This window comes from Triticum dicoccoides, chromosome 3B (assembly GCF_002162155.2).
Source record: "Triticum dicoccoides isolate Atlit2015 ecotype Zavitan chromosome 3B, WEW_v2.0, whole genome shotgun sequence".
In the NCBI taxonomy this organism is placed as follows: domain Eukaryota; kingdom Viridiplantae; phylum Streptophyta; class Magnoliopsida; order Poales; family Poaceae; genus Triticum; species Triticum dicoccoides.
The window spans coordinates 526,500,564-526,520,434 of NC_041385.1; the positions used below are offsets into that span (position 1 = coordinate 526,500,564).

At 49.7% G+C, this 19,871-nt stretch overlaps 1 protein-coding gene across 1 annotated transcript; it reads left to right on the forward strand.

Annotated features, from left to right (window-relative positions):
• The first annotated feature begins 2,553 nt into the window (after positions 1–2,553).
• LOC119276894 (ubiquitin domain-containing protein 2-like) lies at positions 2,554–5,566 on the forward strand. The gene is made up of 4 exons (XM_037558065.1): positions 2,554–2,756; positions 3,995–4,117; positions 4,996–5,115; positions 5,204–5,566. The coding sequence occupies exons 1-4, from the start codon at positions 2,723–2,725 to the stop codon at positions 5,266–5,268; spliced, it is 342 nt and encodes a 113-aa protein (XP_037413962.1). The 5' UTR covers positions 2,554–2,722; the 3' UTR covers positions 5,269–5,566.
• The last annotated feature ends 14,305 nt before the right edge of the window (positions 5,567–19,871 follow it).

Consider the following 19,871-nt stretch of genomic DNA (forward strand, 5'->3'; position numbering starts at 1 on the left):
ATATGCGGGTCTATCCTTGGTGGGACCTTTGAGTTCCTTTTGGATAGGGTCGCATATTGGGCGTGACATTGTCCCTGGCTAACGATGAGCCATTCTTTTTCATCCATTCGTGAATGAGGCTTGGCTAGTTGGGTCTCTAGGCTTGGGATCATTTGCTTCTTGGCTTCTTTGTTGACTTAGTATTTAGTTTCTTCTCCTTTTGACTTATTAACCATCACACTTTATTTGGAGTTTCTTTGTCAGTTCATTATACGGGCGGTACTATCGATGGGGTGTGACACGTACCGGGAAGACCGGATGGGATTCACACGAGGCAATTACCTAGGTTCAGGACCTCGCGGTGGAGGCAAAACCCTACTCCTGCTATGATTATACTGGTGATGGATAGCCTCATATGAGAACTTTGGTGTGGTGTACAATGGTAGTCGCTAAGATCACGTAGGTCTATATTGATCAAACCTAGTCTAACCCTAGCCTTGCCTTATATAGGGGAAGAGGCCTAGGGTCAAGTATATTTAGTGGTATAGCCTTATGGGCCAGCCTAAGCTCACAAAATAATGGTATTCTTTTGTCTCGGCCTGTCACCTGTGAGAAAAAAATTGTTTTCTTTCTTTGTTAACCCATCCTCGTCCAATTCTTTCTCCGGACCATCATCATCTGAGTCATACCCATAGGCACGCATACAGGGCCTGTCACGGTCCATGTCCTCCTGAGCGACATGGGCCTCTAAGTCACCGATATAGTTAGCATGAATCTCATCCTCTTTCTCGTACTTATCACCATCATAACCTTGATCCACATTGACACCATCATCTTCTCCATTGACTTGGTCACTAGCATTCAACTCAATTGCATTTGCTTGGCTAGTTGACAGTTGGCTAGAAGCATTTGGGCCAAACACCTCGCCCGATCCCCAATACGTGTCACACTTCTACTCAGGCTCATATCATGACATGGGGAGGAGACATGTCAGTTAAGTCAATTCCAAATCGAGGACCTTCGACGTTTGTGGCAAACAATTCAATGACTTATCTTCTGAGTCCGCAACTAGATCCTGGTAATCGAGATCTTGAACCCACACCAACATCACACCTTCCTATTAGTTCAATTCCATCATCCAAGGCCATCCAATTCTCTTACTCTTTCCACAACCTCCTCATAACAAGGATTTGTCTTAAATACCATGGCTTTCTCTTCACCGTCAACAATGTCAGTATTATTACCCAAAAATGTCACGTTGTCCAAATAATGAACATTAACAAGTCTCGTCATCTAAAAAGTAAAAACAATGACACAAGAAACTCAATGCATCAACGGCAAGTCTAATGTATTATATGGATCATGACATTACTAATGCATCATATCCAAAAGCACATCAGAACTAATATATTCAATAGATCATGGAATTACTTAAAACATACACTAACCCTAGCCCTATTCTTGCGATAAACCACAAGCATAATGCCTACTACACATCATAAAACTCATACAACTCTACATCCATTCAATCCAAACTAGGGTTCGTCCAAAAGTGAACAATGCCACCAAATAAGATGATTTCAACCAACCAAATCATGGGGGCGTGAGATATTACCTCAAGACATGGAAATGCCTCCGATTCACCGAGGAAATGGCATCGATTTGAGAGGGATTTGAGAGGAGTTTGGATTGGAGAGAGATTAAGTAGGGCAACAACTCAGGTGTTAGAGAAGGAAGAAGAATGAGGGTTGATGGGTGGGTGAGTGGCCCACCCAAGGCCCCCATCCACTTACTCTTTATGGGGTCTATCGTCATCGGCCTTGGCGGTAGGGTTAGAAGGCTACCGCCGGGATTAGTGGTGGTAGCCCCTTTGCCCGGTAGGCACGACTGAGGGGCATGAACCGGGGTTTACCACAGTTGTCCCCGGTGGTATCCCATGTAGCCCATCGCCGATGTATATGACGGTAGCAAAAAGATCATATTCGGCTAAACATACAAAGTGGGGTCCAATTGCCCTAAACTTTCGCTAAAAGGTTAAGATAATGATTTTGGCCAAGGTGTGCACTCAAGTAGACCCCGATAAACTGCTTCTTCTCTAAATGCCTCTATAAAAAGGGGGGGGGGGCTGGTCTTGCCCTCAAGTGGGTTTTCTGAAACTTAATGTTGATGCTTCTTTTGACCTAAACTGAAGCCTTGTCTCTCAAATTCGGACTATCGCTCACGAAAAGGTCGGGATGCAATCATCTTATTATTAACTCGGAGAATCTGGATGTGATTGATACCATGAAGGATGGAGGATGGTCGGCGGGTGCAGCGGTGGTTATTTTTGACGATTGTTTTCATTATGCTTGTGATTTTATTATTACTAGATTCGAACGCTATAACAAAAAAGCAAACAAAGTTGTCCACGAGCTCGCTAGATTAGCTTGATATTCTTTGACTTCTGATTTGCATGAGGAGCCCTTAAATGAAATTGTAACAATACAAAAGTAGACCCCGGTAAAGAACAGCACCGCATGGGTACCAGCTATACTCGCACCTGTTTTTGTTGGCTAGCATAGGGCATAGCCACAACCTGACAGGCTGACACGTCCATCCTCCACTCCTGCTCCGCCTTCGTCTTTTCAGTCCACCTCCCTCTCCTGCATCGACCCTGCAGTCCAGAGCCCGGAAGCGTGAGCCACCTCCGCTTCCAGGAGCTTCTCGAAGGGGGCCGCCGATGACCCTCTGATCGTCCGTCGCCATGGGCTGCGCCGGATCCACCCCTAAATCTGACGGTCTCTCCTTTCACTCCGTCTATCTCGATTCTGTTAATGCTTTCTTAGGTGGGTTCATGATTGAGATCTTGGGCAATCTGGTCCCACTATCGGAGTAGTGTCCTAGGTTCTTGATCAAGGCGCCTGTAACTATTATGTCGATTTAGCCCTGCCTGCCGTTGGTTGCTTAGCAGATTGGATTGATGATGCGTCGCTGCGGTAATTCAGCTGGAGGTAGCAGGGAGGGGGGATTAGTGCTGCTTATGGAATGCTGTATCATGTCCCATGTTATATTTGGTCATATGTGATCGTTCTGCTCATGTTGGCAATTTGCAAAGTTCTAAAGGCCAAACTGAACAATTATTGGAAGAGAGGATATGTGTGTTATGAAAAAGCAATTGATAGGTGACCTATTCTCCATTTGTACTGTGAAGTACTCCCTCCGTCCCAAAATTCTTGTCTTAGATTTGTCTAGATACGGATGTATCTATTCATGTTTTAGTGTAAGATACATCCGTATCTAGATAAATCTAAGACAAGAATTTTGGGACGGAGGGAGTAACAGGTTTAACATCCAATTAGTGAGTATGACAGATATAATTATCGAGGAAGGTGATGGGACCGTCGATTTATTCCTCCGTAGAACAGAGTACCTAGCAACATTATTGAAGATGTGACGTGTTTTTTTACTGTAGGAGGAAAGACATTACTTTTGGGGGTTCAGTAGTAGAAAATATGTCTGTTTTGGTAAAAAAAAATGTCCTTAAAATCAGTGTTTGTCCGTGAGCATGTTTAAATGATAGTGAGATGACAATAGCAAAAGGAAACACTCTTCCTTATGTAGTTTCTTTTAACGTCCTCGTCGGATACTGAGCTTGCCCAACTACTTTTCTCTAATAGTTATTAAATGAACTGACATTGTGCACAACCTTCGTATTAGTTACACGAATTTCAACTGGTCAGCAAGGTGTAAACTTGAAATGTGTCAAGGCGGTGAAGATGAAATTTGTATTTCACGGTTCAGCAAATGAAGGGCGTTTACTAACTGATATAAAACAGGCCTCTGAAAAACAAACCCACTGATGAAACAGGCTTTTAGACAAGTAGCTTTGTTAAAAATCTTTGTTATTAGTTATTGGAAGCCAAATTGTGTACTTCCGTTATTTTGTATACTTATGCGGTGTCTAAAACAACATGAGCCTGATTCAGTTTAAGATAAACACAGTGCTTACTTGCTGTGACTGTTTTGTTGATCTCAGATAGCAGTAAGAAGCTGAAAAAAACAAAGCCTTGGAAGCACACTCAGTCAATTACACCAGCACAACTCAAACAGATGCGCGAAGAATTCTGGGACACTACTCCTCACTATGGTGGACAGAAAGGTACTGTAGTACTGTACAACTTTGTAGTACTGTGAACATTTATCTGCAAGCGATTTATACTGCTTGCTGGACCAGTTCCTTTTTCATGCTCTGAACTTTGACCTAACTTTACTAAATCTGTATGCAGTTCTTTTTAAATGGTCTGAATGCAGATTTGTACACTGAAATCTGTACTAGATCAGTATGCAGTTTGTTACATTAAACTTTTGAAGTACATGTACACTTATAGTGTTGATTTGCTGTTTTGCTAGTTTAGTCCACTGTTGATGTTAAATTTGACATGTTAACTTATAGTCCTTGAGGAGGAAACAAATATGAACGGATAGCCAAACAGAAGTTGGCATGTGTTGTACTCCCTCCATTCACAAATATAAGATGTTTTGGATATTTCAATATGAACTAGATATGGGCTGAAATGAGCGAAGAAACACACTAAAACGTGTCTAATACATCCGATTCAAAATATAAGTTACTCCCTTTGATCCATATTAATTGTCGCTGATTTAGTACGACTTTGTACTAAATTAGGGACGACTAATATGGATCGGGGGGAGTAGAACATCTTACATTTGTGAACGGAGGGAGTAGATTTTATTGATGCAAATCTCCTTGTACTATGGACATTGCCGCAGGTTCTTTGTTGGGATGGACCGTGCAAATTCTTTAAATATCTACTTAACATTTAGCATATTTTATGTTTGTTTGGTCGAGCGAAGGGTTGGTCTGAGCCATATGTTGAACTGTTGTTTTATCATATGCATGGAATTCATGTTTATTGTTTTTTTGATATTGCGCTCTTAATTTGCTTACAACTAAACAGTTGAAGAAGCACTAGATATTCTAATTTGAACTAAAAACTACCATCCGTTTCCATTCAGAGATCTGGGATGCACTTCGGGCCGCTGCAGAAGCTGATTTATCTCTTGCGCAAACCATAGTAGACAGTGCTGGCATCATTGTCTCAAATTCTGACATGACACTCTGCTACGACGAAAGAGGTAAAAAAAAATCCTTGTATCGCATGCATCTTCTCCACCGTCCTGTGCTTTCAGAACCAAAATCAATGGCTGGGAAACTCTGCTGCAGGTGCCAAATACGAACTACCAAAGTACGTTCTGAGCGAGCCGACTAATTTCATCCGGGAGGAATGAATTCATAGACCACGAAGGATTCGTGTAAATCATGTAAATCTCATTTGTCCGGCGACTTTAGTCTTTACTTGCTCAAAACTTCAATGGAGATGCCACATTCAGTTTACAGTTCTGGTCTGAGTTGTTATGGACTTGTAGTGTTCGTATCTCTTTCTAGGCCGACACCCGAGTATGGTACACTGAGCTGTCGAAACCCAGAAATAGGAAAAATATAGAATTGCAATGTTATATTTTTTTCAGACAAATTGCAATGTTATATGTACATTTATTTAGGCAAATTTTATGTGTACTTTTTTTTAGAAGTGTTATATGTATACTATTTTTTTGAGTGATATGTTATATGTATACTTGAGAGGAAGGAATACCTACGGGGTAGGCCCAAGTATATGGCCCAGCCAAAGGCCCAGGCCCGTCAAGATTACAGCCCAAGACGCCCTCGAGCAACCGTTCGCCCAAGTGTCTTCTTAAGTCGGATTGCACCCCTCCAATCGAGCAAGGACCGTCCAGGCTGGGAGCAGATAAATTTCTTACCGTCGGCTGCGCCAAGAGACATATGTATACTATTTTTTGAGCTTCAGTGGATCTTTGGCCCACATGTCAATGACCCAACTGCGTCTGCAGTTACGTCATTGAAGCAGCGTCCGTCAGAAGGAGCGCGCCGGGCTTAGGGTTGAACCTGTATAATTTCTTGTGAGTGTTACCTCCCCAAAGAGGACCCAAACCTATGTACAAGAGCAAAAACACCATCATAGGAGTAGGGTATTACCTCCTTGGCGAAGGCCGATAACATGAATTTGTGATAATCATGGTGGGTTGAGCTGCTTCTACCTAATTGGGTACTCTTGCTTATAGAGCATAACTGGTTTGATGCTAAAAGTTGGCATGTCAATTTTTGGCAATTACCAAATGTTGGCTAGAGATTGATCGCTTGCCAATTTTCGCTGCCAGTGTCACAAAAGATTGCCAAATGTTGGTAACTTTTGATTTTGCCAAGCGTTGGCATGCCAAATATTGGTGATGCCAATTGTTGATAGCAAACCAATTATGCTCATACTCCCTCTGTTTCATAATATAAAAATATTTTTAACATAACATGAGTGTCAAAAACGCTCTTATATTATATTATGGGACGGAGAGAGAGTACTTGTGAACGAAGGGAGTACAATATTACGCTGCTTGAGCGATTATTGAATGTTTCTGAACGGTCATATTTCTCGCTTTCAGGACAGGCAATCAGACCTGTCGTTTGACCCACAACTCCGTCCTCCCATGTCTGGTGTTGCCATTTAAACTGATGGATGGCCGTGCGACGGTACGGGAACTTTAAATCATTGCATCTCTCCCATCATAAATGACCTGTACGGTTGTACCGACAGCTTAACATTTACTAACTGTGAGGCTTCTTTCCGGTCTGCGCAACTAATGAATGCACGGTGGTGATCGCTGCATTTTACGGGCGGCGATTTTCGTGATCTTTCCTCACAGTTGGCGTTGGGGAAGGAAACGAAAAACATGTGTGCTTGCACGCAGGATCATGATACTAACCGGAAATGGCCAAGAAAATTACTACGAATATACGTAGATGCCTGATCCGCCAGAGTAGGACTAGGACCACGGTTCGAGCGGTCTGTCTAGGATTCCATGTGTGCGTAGGCTGGATCCGAGATCTGATCAGGACTGCACGATTTTGATCACATGATGATCTCAACTTTTGGGCTCGTGTGTAATGTAAAGGAAGGACCAGGCTGTAGACCCTTGGTGGTTCATGGCAGTGGAGCTGCAGCGTGGTTGGTTGGACCCCGGCCGGGGCCGCTCTCAGAAGCCTAGGATGCTTTCTGCACTGTTCTTCCAAGTGTGTCTTGGATGGGTTAAACTTGGGCTCAACCCATTTGTGATTGTTATTGACCTTCTCTACTTCTTTTTTTGTGGCCGAGGAGCAGAGATCTTTGCAACTCAGGACACATGATGAGTTCTCGCTCGTCAAGTACCGATCTCGCATCCAAAAAGAGAAAAGGCAATCTACACACTACCACTAGACTCCCGGAGATCAGCTTACAGCAGACAAGGTTATACATAGGGCATCTCCAACGCGTAGGAAAAAGAGTAAATTGCTCAAAGCCATCACATTTGTGGTTAGGGTACTCCAAAACCACCGTTTTTGCCGAAAACTACAAAAAACCACCAACTCTGCGACAAGTGAGTAACAGATCACACTAATTCGATATTGAGCCGTGTATAATAGCAAAACTGACAGGTGGGACCCGTCTGTCTGGGCTGATGTGGCGAAGATTTTTCCTAGTCAAAGTTTGACCTGCTGAGGTGGATGGGGGTCCCACTTGTCTGCCTCGCACTTCCTTCTTCCTCAAATTTCTCCCTCCCTCCCCTTCTGACCAGCACCGGCGGCGGCTGAGGCCGAGCTGAAGGAGGGGCGCCCGCCGGCAAGCTCCGCCTCGCGCCTTGCAGTGAGGCTGCCTCGCTCTCGCCTCGCCGGTAAGCCCCAAGCCCCGCCCGGCCCCGTGCCCGCCTCGTCCCGCGACTGAGCGCCTGGATCTAGACGCGAGGATCAAGCCCGCCTCGCGCCCGCCGGCCTCGCCCCGCACCCGCGCTTGCAGTGCCACCGTGCCTGCTATTGCAGTGCCGCCGTCCCGCGCCCGCTATTGCAGCGCCCGTCGCCCCCGCCCACCGGCAAGATCTCCTTGCAGCGTCGCCGCCCCGCGCCATCACCGCCGCCTCCCTTCCCTTGAGGCGCATCGCCGCCCCGTCGTCGACGTGGAGCTCGAGCTCGCAGCCCACCGCCGACCAAACTTACGGCTGCACCGCCGCTGCCTCTAGTCGCCATTGACTTGGGTGGAAAAAGAAAAATTGATGAAAATAGATGAGAAGCTGACTGGTGGGGCCATCGTCCACCTCAACATATTTTCCATGGAGGCATGCCAAATCAGCCTGACATGTGGATCCCACCCGTCAGTTCCACTGTTAGACGCGGCTCAGTTTTGAATTAGTGTGATTTGTTACTCACTTGCCGCGGAGTTGGTGGTTTTTTTTGTAGTTTTCGATAAAAGCGGTGGTTTTGGAGTATCCTAGCCACAAATGTGGTGGCTTTGAGCAATTTACTCTAGGAAAAAGGAAGCCAAGCACACAATGCATGCCCTAGAGTGGTACAGTTCCCGCCATGACCAGTTCAATTCCCAGCACACTGCATGTACACATGTTCCTACCCATTTGTCAGCTTATGGCAAGCGGCAGGGTACGGTGCAGACTCGAGTCGCAGAATGTGAAGGCAAAAGGGTAGGCATGAGGAATAAAAAGTCTGGTGTCACTTGTGAATGAAGTGAAGCGCGTACTCATCGGCGGAAAGCTACTTTTAGCCCGGCCGATGTCCATGTGCATGTGCATGGGGGTGCGGCCGGAAAGCATACTGCTCCTGCGGTGCACACCATCGACGCAGGGCCGGGCATCGAGCACCGTCTGATTGGAGCACCGGTTTCCCAAGTCGTGGCTGAATCTGCCTGCTAGTTTTAGTTTAGACAGACCTGGCTGCCCCTTCCTTAACTGGATAGATGTAGTGACAGTTTGTTGCTCAGACGGCGGTTTTAGTCTTACTATAATATTACTTTGTAAGATCTTGTAAGAATAATTAATAAAATGGCCGTATACATCGTTCAGATGCAGAGGCCAGGGGTCATCCTCTTTTTCTAAAAAAAAAGCTGAGATTAGGCAGGATTCTGCCTACTGCTAGTAACTTGTTTTATGGTAGCCCACAACTTATCCATATGCAGATTATGTTATCATGCTGCCAACCTCTAATCAATTAATTTAATCATAGTCTCCTAGATTTAGCGTCGCTATTTAGTAATCTATAAATGTAGCTAGACAGCTAGGTAGATAGGACGCGCGTGCCTTTACCAGCGACGTTTGTTAGAGAGATGGCATTTTCTCTTTCTTTTCTCTGTACTGCTAGATTATGGCGTAGGGTGTTGGTTAGGATTTCATGGACAAGTTGTCGCGGTCAGGATTTCATGGCCTTTAGGTTTTTAGATATGACTCGCCGGCAGGCAGGCAGGTAGTGCAGCAGCGCTCTCCTCGCTGCTGCACCCTCCGTTTCAAAATAATATTATATTATTACATTTTCATGTTCATGATTAAGAGTTTAACATTGACTTAGTGTGAGTGGGAGTCTGTGGAAAATACGCCATAGAGACAATAATGTTGTATTATTATATTTCCATGTTCATGGTTAAGAGTTTATATTCGATGCTATAACTGCTATGATAGTGAAATATGCGATTCAGTGAAAACTCATATGCACGTGTAGAACGATAAATGGTAAAATAAGATTCCTAGTCCCATCTTTAAGACTAGCTTAAGTGTTGTTCATGATCATGTTTTCCAGATCTTGACATATCATTAAGTGTAACAATAGTCTCAAAACAACATTGCGAGTGTGACGTTAGAAGAACGACCATATTGAATCGACCCAAACTTGTTAGTTATACTTGAAGATAATATCGTCATAAGTCAATTACTATAACACATAGTTTTTTTTCCGCGAATACGCAAGATGCGTATCTTTGTATTGATAGAAGGAGAATGTAGCATGAGATTACAACTCATACAAGGCCATGTATGCTGGAGGCATGGTACACAAGCGTTGGAGCAAACTAGAACAAGGGGTCTGCTCGGCCCTAACTGTCTGGACTAGAAACTATGCGCCAGGAATGATGTTAAGTAGCCCTTTGGTGCCAGCCTTGGCCCATAGATGTGCCTCGTCCTTGATGGTGTCGGTGAGGAGGGTGAGCGAAGGGATGGCTCTATCAAAGACGCAAGCGTTACGGTGTTTCCAGATCCACCACACCGTCAGGATGATGAGGGAGGAAAGGCCATTCCGCACGGGGGCCGGCGAGCGGTCGAGGCAGGAGGGCCACCAGGTTTGCAAGGGGGCGGCGGCATTTGGAAGGTCGACGGCCATGCGAGCCCATCCGAGGATCTCATGCCACACCTGCCGGGCGAATGAGCAGGCAGTGAGGAGATGATGCATGGACTCGGACTCTTGGTCACATTGCGCGCATGTATCCTCATGAGACAGGCCGTGGCGGGCGAGGCGCTCCTCGGTCTAGCAGCGGTCTTGCTTGGCAAGCCAGAGGAAGAATTTGACGCGAAGAGGCGCCCATGGCCGCCAGGTGAGGCGCCAGTGAGGATCTTCGCACACGCCAAAGAAAAGCGCCTTGTAGCAGGAGCTCGCCGAGCACGTTGCGGTCCAGTGCCAGGAAAGCATGTCTGGCGTGGTGGTGAGCGGCGTATGGCGCACCTGGCGCCATAGGTGAATGTATTGGACCATGGCCACTAGGCCAAGCGCACCTCGAATGTCTTGGACCCAGGAGCGGGGATGGAGGCCGTCGCGCACACAGCGAACTTTGCGGAGGCGGCGCGGAACGAGCGCGTAGATGAGGGGGCAATCTCAGCCACGGATCTGCCGTTGATCCAGTGATCGGTCCAGAAGCGGCACATGTCACCCGGCCAACTGGTGGAGGCGCGAAAGATGGCGTTCGCGTCGGCGTCGTGGGGAAGGGGAAGGTGACTCCATGGCCACGAGGGGTTCGTGCGTTGGAGCCAGAGCCAACGAACGCGCAGAGATAGGCCCACGCGATAGATGTCACGAATGCCAAGCCCGCCGAGAGAGATGGGGCGGGACACGCGTTACCAGTTGACACGGCATTGGCCTCCATTGGCCTCCTTGTGGCCAGCCCAAAGGAATCCGCGGATTATCCGGTTCACCTTCTTGATGGCCGTCTTGTTGAAGGCGATGGCCGTGTGGAAATGCGTGGGGATGGCGCAGAGGACATGGTGCACGAGAGCGAGGCGATCACCATGGGAGAGCATGAAGGCACGCGAGGTAGAAATCTTGCGGCAGAGCTTGGCGAAGATCGGCTCTAGGCTCCTCGAGTTGGTCTTGCGGACGGCAAGGGGCAGTCCCAGGTAAGTGATGGGGAAGTGGGCCACGCGACACTGCATCTCGGAGGCGATCGTGGTGATGTGGTCGTCCGTGCATTGGATTGGGGTCGCCGAGCATTTGTTAAAGACCGGAAGCCTTGCCGAACACCTGGAGGAGGCCGCGCACGGTAGCAATGTCGTGGCTATCCGGGTGGCAGAAGACGACAACGTCGTCCACGTAGAGAGATATGCTCGATGTCGTATGCCAAGAAGTAAGGCAATGGAGGAGGCCGAGATCCACAACACGCAGCAGCATAGTGTTGAGGACGTCGATCACAATCGTGAAGAGCATGGGAGAGACCGGGTCGCCCTGTCGCAGGCCATGGGCATGATCAATCGGTGGGCCTGGATGACCGTTGATGAGCACTCTCGTCGAGGCCGTAGAGAGTAAGATAGAGATCCACTCGCGCCATCGAGGTCCGAAGCCAAGGTGAGTCAGAACATGCGGGAGAAATGGCCAAGACACACCGTCGAAGGCCCGCGCGATGTCAAGTTTGAGGAGCATACACGGCGCCTTGAGGTTGTGGAGGAGACGGGTCGTCTGCTAGATGAGCATGAAGTTGTCGTGGATGCCCGTCCTCCGATGAATGCACTTTGGTTGGTAGAAACCAAGGATCCGAGGTGAGGCGCCAACCTCAGGGAGAGCAGCTTCGCGGCAAGCTTGGCGAAGGTATGGATGCGACTAATCAGCCGGTAGTCAAAGAGTGATCTCGCGTCCGCGCGCTTTGGAGCAACGTGAGTAATGCCTTGTTGAGCTTTTGGAAGCTTCTGCCGTTCATGGAGTATAGCTTGTCGAAGGCTTCACGGAAGTCATGCTTGATCGTGTCCCAGCAAGCAAGAAGGAACTCAGAGGTAAAGCCATCGGGGCCGATCGCCTTGCCGGCCGGCAGTCTTTTGATGGTGGCCCAGATCTCGTCGTGGGTGAATGGTGCATCAAGCTCGAGCAAGTTGAATCGCAGCATTTGGAGAGCCTGAAGATCAAGCGTGATATCGCGCTCGACGGTGGTGCCGAGAACCTTGGAGAAGTGGTCGAAGGCGGCGTCAACCATGGCGTCATGATCAGTGACAATCATGGAGCCAACCAGGAGGCCTGTCATGACGTTGCATTGTTTGCGATGGGCCACATGGACTTTGTAGTAGGAGAGCGCGGCATCGTTGCTACGCAGCCATGAAAGGCGCACGCGCTGCCGTGCGATGGATCTCTCGAGAGAAGCGAGGCCGAGGTACGAGGCCTTGATTTTTTGGGTAGCCAAGTCTCAAGGTGGGAGAGAGGCCTCAAGTCTTGCGCCGTATCTAGACGCGCAATGGCTCCCGCACGACCTTGAGCTGCAAGGAAACATTGCCAATCGTGCGCGCACTCCAGCGCTGGAGCCGACGAGACGTCACCTTGAGACGTGTCATGATCCTTCTGAAAGGGTCGGCGTCAGGCGGAATGGATGTCTAAGCCTTGGAGACCACCTCATGGAAGCCGTCAAGCTTTGGCCAGAATCTCTCGAAATGGAAGTGCCTAGCACCCAGTGGCCGCGCCACACAGTCGATCAAGAGCGGTCAATGATCCGAGGCTACCAAAGAGTGGCGCTGTAGGAGGCAATGAGGGTGGGCGATCTCCCATCCAGTGGTATAGAGGATGCGGTCGTTGCGGACCAGGGTCGGGTTGTCGCGCTCGTTAGACCAAGTGTAGCGGCGGCCGTGCATGTACAAGTCATGGAGCTCCTCATCGGCAATGAAACGTCGAAATCTACCTGTGACATGGTGGTTGAGATTGGCATTGCTCTTCTCAGCCGCCGAGACAATCATGTTGAAGTCGCCGTCGAGAAGCCACGGGCCTATGCGGGACTCACACACGTCATGCAGCTCGGCCAGGAACTCGAGCTTGGCCTCATCATCTTGTGGCCCGTAGACCCCGGTGAGCCACCAGTGGCCATCCCCAGCCGAAGGGGTAACAAGAGCCGTGATAGGGTGCGTGCCGATGAGAGGATTTGAGAGGGAGAGGTCCGATCATCGCCAGGCAAGCAAGATGCCCCCACGGGTGCCAGTTGCGGGGAGGAAGAAGTAATCCTCGAAGAGGGGACCAAGCGTGTCGAGCACAATGGAATTGGTGACAAGCGCAAGTTTCGTCTCTTGAAGACAAACGATGGAAGGGGCGGCAGCGATGATCACGCTGCCGACGGCCGTTCACTTGGCACCGGAGTTAAGACTGCGGACGTTCCAGAAAATAGCTTTAAGGTTGCAATCCATGAAAAATTGGTAAAGCCGTTGGAGTTACAAGCCCATCAACGCTAAGCCTCGATGAGCTGCGCGCTTGTCGCACGTGTGGTCGCAAGCAGCGCTGCCGGTAGCTGCCATCCAAAGAAGTCCGCGAAGGCCTGAAGGACATCCACGACCAGCGGCTGCTCGAAGAAGAGGGCATACTTGTCGAGAATGTCATTGGAGATAGGATAATCGTCATCCTCGATAAGGCCAAGGAGCCAGAGGAGAACTCGTTTTGCTTTCATCTCCGAGCTAAGACCAAGATCGGCACGAGCAATCCGAAAGCTACGACGTGGCATGAAATTTGCCGGGAGTTCCTTCCGTCTACGTCGCGGCTTAGGGGCAAGTAGAAGGGAGGAGGCCTTGACAGAGATAGCGTTGATAAAGGAGGCGAGGGGGCGTCGTTTGTGGCTGACTGCATGGGCTAGATGGCTAGGTCATCAACCATGGCCATAGCTGGCTCCGGGTTGGGCAAAAGCGCCGGAACAGTAGCAGGGGGTTGAACTTGACCTGGGGCCGGGGTGGGAAACAGCAGGCGATGGGACGATCGCCATGCATGACACAGTGTGCGGGGTGGCGACAAGCACGCCATGCAGCAGAGGGGTGGGCGCGGGCCTAGGGACGTGATGGAATCATGCACGTCGCCCACAGGGATCCGAAGCGCACCAAAAGCGGCACCCGAGGCTGGGGCCGAGACAGGCGGGGCATCTGAGGCCGAGTCGGCCAACCAATCCGCACCAAGCAGGATCAGCGCGGGATCCGAGGGGCGGGGTGGGAGGGCAGTTGGCGACAGGCGCTGTCAGGAGAGGCACAACGGTAGGATACATGATACTTGCCGGAGAAGACACGGTTGCGACTGGGGCGTTCAAAACACGCACGTCCCCGGGCCCCCTGGGTCTCACAGGATTGCAAAGGAGTGGACAGGTGGGTCCCAGCGGCAGGTGGCGGGCTGGCGAGGCGCCCCAGCCTTTGACGCACGGGGACCCAGTCAAAAGGTGGGAGATTCCCAGGGTGGGCCCCCAGGATCCCGGCACACACGCGGCATGGCGGAGGCGCGTGCGTCCGGCGGCGTCCACGCCGGTGATCATCGCGACAAGGAGGAGGGCGCATGTTGTCCGGATGGGCGGGAGGGAAGTCGTGCTGCTGCGGCCAGTGGGGGAGAGCTCGGCGCCGATTCCAAGCCCAAGCACAACGCGCTCAGCACGGTCAGGGTCGGCGTTGAGGTCCATCGCGTCATCATCTTGGACGAGCAGCTCGGAGGAGCACGGGATCACGTCGGGGTTGATGGTCCAAGCCGTGAGCTTGAAGACAGACATGTCGGACATGCTCCTGGTCTCAGGCGCAAGGTGCTCAATCTTGCAGAACGGGGAGAGCAAGGTCTTGGTGGCGGAACGATGCCAAGCATGGTCCGGGACACCAAATAGTTCCAACGAGATGAGGAACAGGGCCTTCACCGGCTCGGAGCCTGCCGCCCGGCCCCAGGGATGGAAGATGAGGTGAAATCGAGGCGTGCGCACCCGGCTGGTGGCGATGCAAGCGCGGAGCGCGGGATCAGTGAAGTAGACGTGGAAGTCCTCCGGAGCGTGATGGTGGACCGAGAAGTCTCCGTCGGCGAGGCCGCACTGGGAGCGAAGGCATCGGCGATCTCTTCGCATGAAACACCAGTGCGCCGGCCTACGACTATGACTAGCTTTGCGCGCTCCAGAGCGCGCTTGGCATCAATGACCTCCTGGGAGCGGGGTAGGTAGCAGACAACTGCGGCAGGGCGGAAGGCAGGGTGATCGGAGAGCGGGGTAGCGACGGAGGAGCCGATCGAGGCTGACGAGGAGGGGCGTGAGGACACCACAGGCGCAGAGGACACGGCAAGGGAACCACCTCATGGCCCATCGCAGTCCACCCAGAAGGCACGGGGGAGGGCGACGAGAGGCGCTGGCAGCCGGTGCATGCTTGCCCGGAGGACGCGGGCGTAAGCAGCCCGGACGAGGAGCGGGTGGTAGCCGCCGAGCCAGCCGACGCAGGGCGGCCGACGACCGCAGCTGGGGAAGGAACACGGCGCCAGAGCGGAGGGGGGAATGTTCGTCAGAGGAGGAAGGGGCAGCATGAGGGAGAGAGCAGTGCTTGGCGATGTGGCCGAAGAATCGGCAACGCGCGCAGCGGATGTCCTTCCGGCACTCAGAGAGAGGGTGGCCGTTGTCGAGGCAGCGCGGGCAGTCCCTCGCACGCAGCCAGGAGGGGTGGGGGCGAAGCTGAGCCTCGGCGCCCCGGCGCTGGTGGCGGGGTTCACGTGGGCGTGGGTGCTTGCAGCCCCGAGCGACCTGCCACGCATCATGTGCATCGTCCCCGCCCGTCGACACCCGGCAGATCTCAGAGCGGACAGGGGGACGAGCGGCAGGCGGCAAGGGGATCGCAGCTGGAGGGGAGGGCGAGGGCCACGCCAGCGACGGTGGGGACGACCCGCTGGGCGCCGGAGCAGGGGAGCGGCACAAGGCCTGGCGGTAGGAGAGCGGAGATCCCGCGGAGGAGGGGCTGGACTCAAGCCAACGGTCCTCGCAGGAGCGCCCGATGGCGGTGGGGAAGGGGGAGGAAGCCATGGCAGCATGCTGGGTGGCGTGGTCGGAGTGGCCGACACCGAGGGCGGTGGACGCCAGGGCCGGAGTGGTCACCGGCGTGGGAGCGAGCGGGAGCCAAAACCCGCTAGTTGATAACGGGTATATCTTTAGGCTCTTGTTTTTGTCCATGAATCTGTTTTCGACTACAACCTGATTCTTCGCTATAACACATAGTGTTAACACTATGTTAACATAGTGTTAACATGTGTTTTAGTTCCTTAGACTATGAGAGTATCGTAGTCACTTCTTACCGTACGATGAGCTTTGAGTTTGCTCAAACGTCATCTGTAACATGGTGATCATAATGAGATCTTACAGGTTCATCAAAAAGTTTGACAAGGGACGCGATAGCTCGAGAAAGAAATTTACTCCTCCGACGATGGAGAGAGATATTGTTAGGGCCCTCTTGGTGTGAAGGCACCCATCATCGTCTGACCAGACACATGTCATAACATCACGGGGATGCCGGAACATGACAGCGAGAAAGAAGAAGAAAACCGGTAACGAGGAGACCAGTAAAGTGAGCATGTGTATGACTCAAGAGGATACCTATATATTCACCTTGGGTTTTGTAAAGTATCGCGAGGCAAAGGGAAAATCACATGATGACCAAACGTTCACTCGAATGTCATTCGTGTAACCATAGGGATCAATATGGACGTCCACGGTTCCGCTATCGATCATTGAAAAAAGGAGTTTAGTTCATGTCTATGATTTACTGAACATACGGGGTCACAAGCTTAAGGTAATTATGATCTTCTGAGTGTTAGTAGTATGAGAGTATCGAGGATTTATTTGTGGAATTTTTTCATTAATATTTGGAATAGTTTCAAGAGGAACCGGAAGCATTTAAGGATCACCCGAAGGGTTTCAGAGCTTATCGGGGAATACCGGGTATTCCCGGTAAATAATATATAGGTGTAAAATGTTTCCGGTGATGTTAAATTAATAATACATGCTCTATTAATTGTTAGAAGGCTTTTATATTTAATTTAATATCAACGGGCCTTAAAAGGCCAAGTGTTGGAAGGAATAATGGGCCACCATGGCCCAATAGGAAAGGCTCCCCACTTTTCCAAGTGAGAAGGCCGAATTGGAGTGGGGGAGTATTCCCCCCTCCCCCCGGTCAGTGCACCAAGGAGGGGCATTCCCTCCTTGGTGGCAGCCCCTCCTCTCCCCTCTAACATATATATACTAGAGGATTTTGCCCTTTGGGACACACAAGTTTTGGAGTCTCCTCTAGTACATCTAGTTCTAGTTATAATTGATCCTAGTTGATCTGATTATACCTAGACCTAGTTCCTCTAATCCTCATAATTAGAAGCTCAGTGTGGTTCTAATCTTCTCCCTCTAATTCTCCGACGACGAAAGCTCTGGACGGTGAAGCGCTGCTAGATTGTGAAGACCGTACGCTTGCAACCAAGTAGAGAGGTCGTGCTTTCGGTCTTTTGTTCGAGGGTTCGTTCAAGGGCACTTTGCAAGATCGTCATCAAGGGTTCAAGGGACTCCAAGTACGATCTACACAGGCTCATCTACTTTCGATGCTCTGGAGTCAGTAACAATCGTTGATCCAAACCCTATATGCATCTTCATATTGTACCTGGGTGATCGTAGGGTAATATATTTTTTGTTTTCTACTATGTTTCCCAACACCTATGTGTTGGACGGGATGGCCCGACAACATCGCCCGCACTATGACGGCGGGCGAAGGGATGTCCCGTTGCTCCTTGACTGCACCTCGCAGCTGTCGCCGTGATCTAGACGGGTGCAACGCAAATCAATGCAGAGAGCGACCGCTCTTGTTGCCATTGGAGTTGGAGCTGTTGCGGTCGTCCACCATGGATTGGATTGTTAAGAGGGAATGACATATTGGGAAGAGGAGAGGACTGTTTGGGAAGAGGAGAGGACTGTTTGGGAAGTGGAGAGGATGTATTGGGAAGAGGAGAGGGCGGAGAGAGTGGATTGGAGGTCTAGGGTTCATTAGAGGGGATATATGTGGGGTCGGGGTGGGCTGGGCTGATGTGGCGGACGTGCCCGGCGCATGGAGGCCGCCCCATATTTGGGCTGGATATGAGGGGCGTCGGACAAATCGGGCATTTGAGTATGACTTGAGGCGCCCGGGTGGGTTAGTTTTTTGTGACCGGTCAGTCCGCCCGGGCGTTTGAGACGGGTTTGAGGCCCTCGGCGGTAGATGCTCCAAAGACATTTAGGTTTTACTCGCTGATGACCCACAAGTATAGGGGATCAATCGTAGTCCTTTCGATAAGTAAGAGTGTCGAACCCAACGAGGAGCATAAGGAAATGATAAGCGGTTTTTAGCAAGGTATTTTCTGCAAGCACTGAAAGTAAGGGCAACAGATAGTTTTGTAGAAGGATAATTTGTAGCAAGTAACAACGTGCAACAAGGTGGCCCAATCCTTTTTATAGCAAAGGGCAAGCTGGATATTCTCTTATACTCCCTCTGTCCCAAAATTCTTGTCTTAGATTTTCCTAGATGCGGATGTATCTAATACTAAAACGTGACTTGATACATCCGTATTTAGACAAATCTAAGACAAGAATTTTGGGACGGAGGGAGTAATAAGCAAAGCTTTCTCGAGGACACATGGGAATTGTCGTCTAGTCACGTTCATTATGTTTATTTGATTCGCGTTCGCTACTTTGATAATATGATATGTGGGTGGACCAGTGCTTGGGTGTTGTTCTTACTTGAACAAGTAACCCACTTATGATTACCCTCTCTCGCAAGCATCCGCAACTATGAAAGAAGAATTAAGATAATTCTAACCATGGCAAGAAATATATGGTTCTAAATCAGCCCCTTACGGAATAACACATAAACTAGGGTTTAAGCTTCTGTCACTCTAGCAACCCATCATCTACTTATTACTCCACAATGCCTTCCCTTTGGCCCAAGTATGGTGAAGTGGCATGTAGTCGATGTTCACATGACACCACTAAAGGAAGCAACAACATACATATCATCAAAATATCAAACGAATACCAACATCACATGATTGCTTATAACAAGACTTCTCCCATGTCCTACAAATCATATTCATGTTCAAGATCAGAGGTGTATTGGATATGATTGAGGATATGAACATTTAATCTTTACCAAATAAACTAACTAGCATCAACTACAAGATGTAATCAACACTACTAGCAACCCACAGGTACCAATATGAGGTTTTGCGACAAAGATTGAATACAAGAGATGAACTAGGGTTTGAGATGAGATGGTGCTGGTAAAGATGTTGATGAAGATTGATCCTCCTCTGACGAGAGGATCATTGGTGATGTCGATGGCTTCGATTTCCCCCTCCTGGAGGATAGTTTCCCCGGCGGAATCGCTCCACCGGAGAGCAAAAGTGCTCCTACCCATGTCCCCTCGATACGGCGGCGCTTTGTCCCAAAAGTCTTCCTTTTATTTTCTTCTAGGGCATATGGCTTCATATAGCAGAAGATGGGCACTGGAGGCTGATACGTCTCCGACGTATCTATAATTTATGAAGTATTCATGCCATGTTTACAACAAATTTATATGGTTTTAGTATGATTTGATTAGAACTAACCCAGACTAATGTTGTTTTTAGCAGAACTATCGTGGTGTCGTTTTTTGTGGAGAAATAAAAGTTCTCGGAATGGGCTGAAAATTTACGGTGATTTTTTATGGACCAAAAGAGAACCCCGAAGCACAAGAGTTGGACCAGAAGAGTCCCGAGGCGATGACAAGGTAGGGGGCGCGCCCCA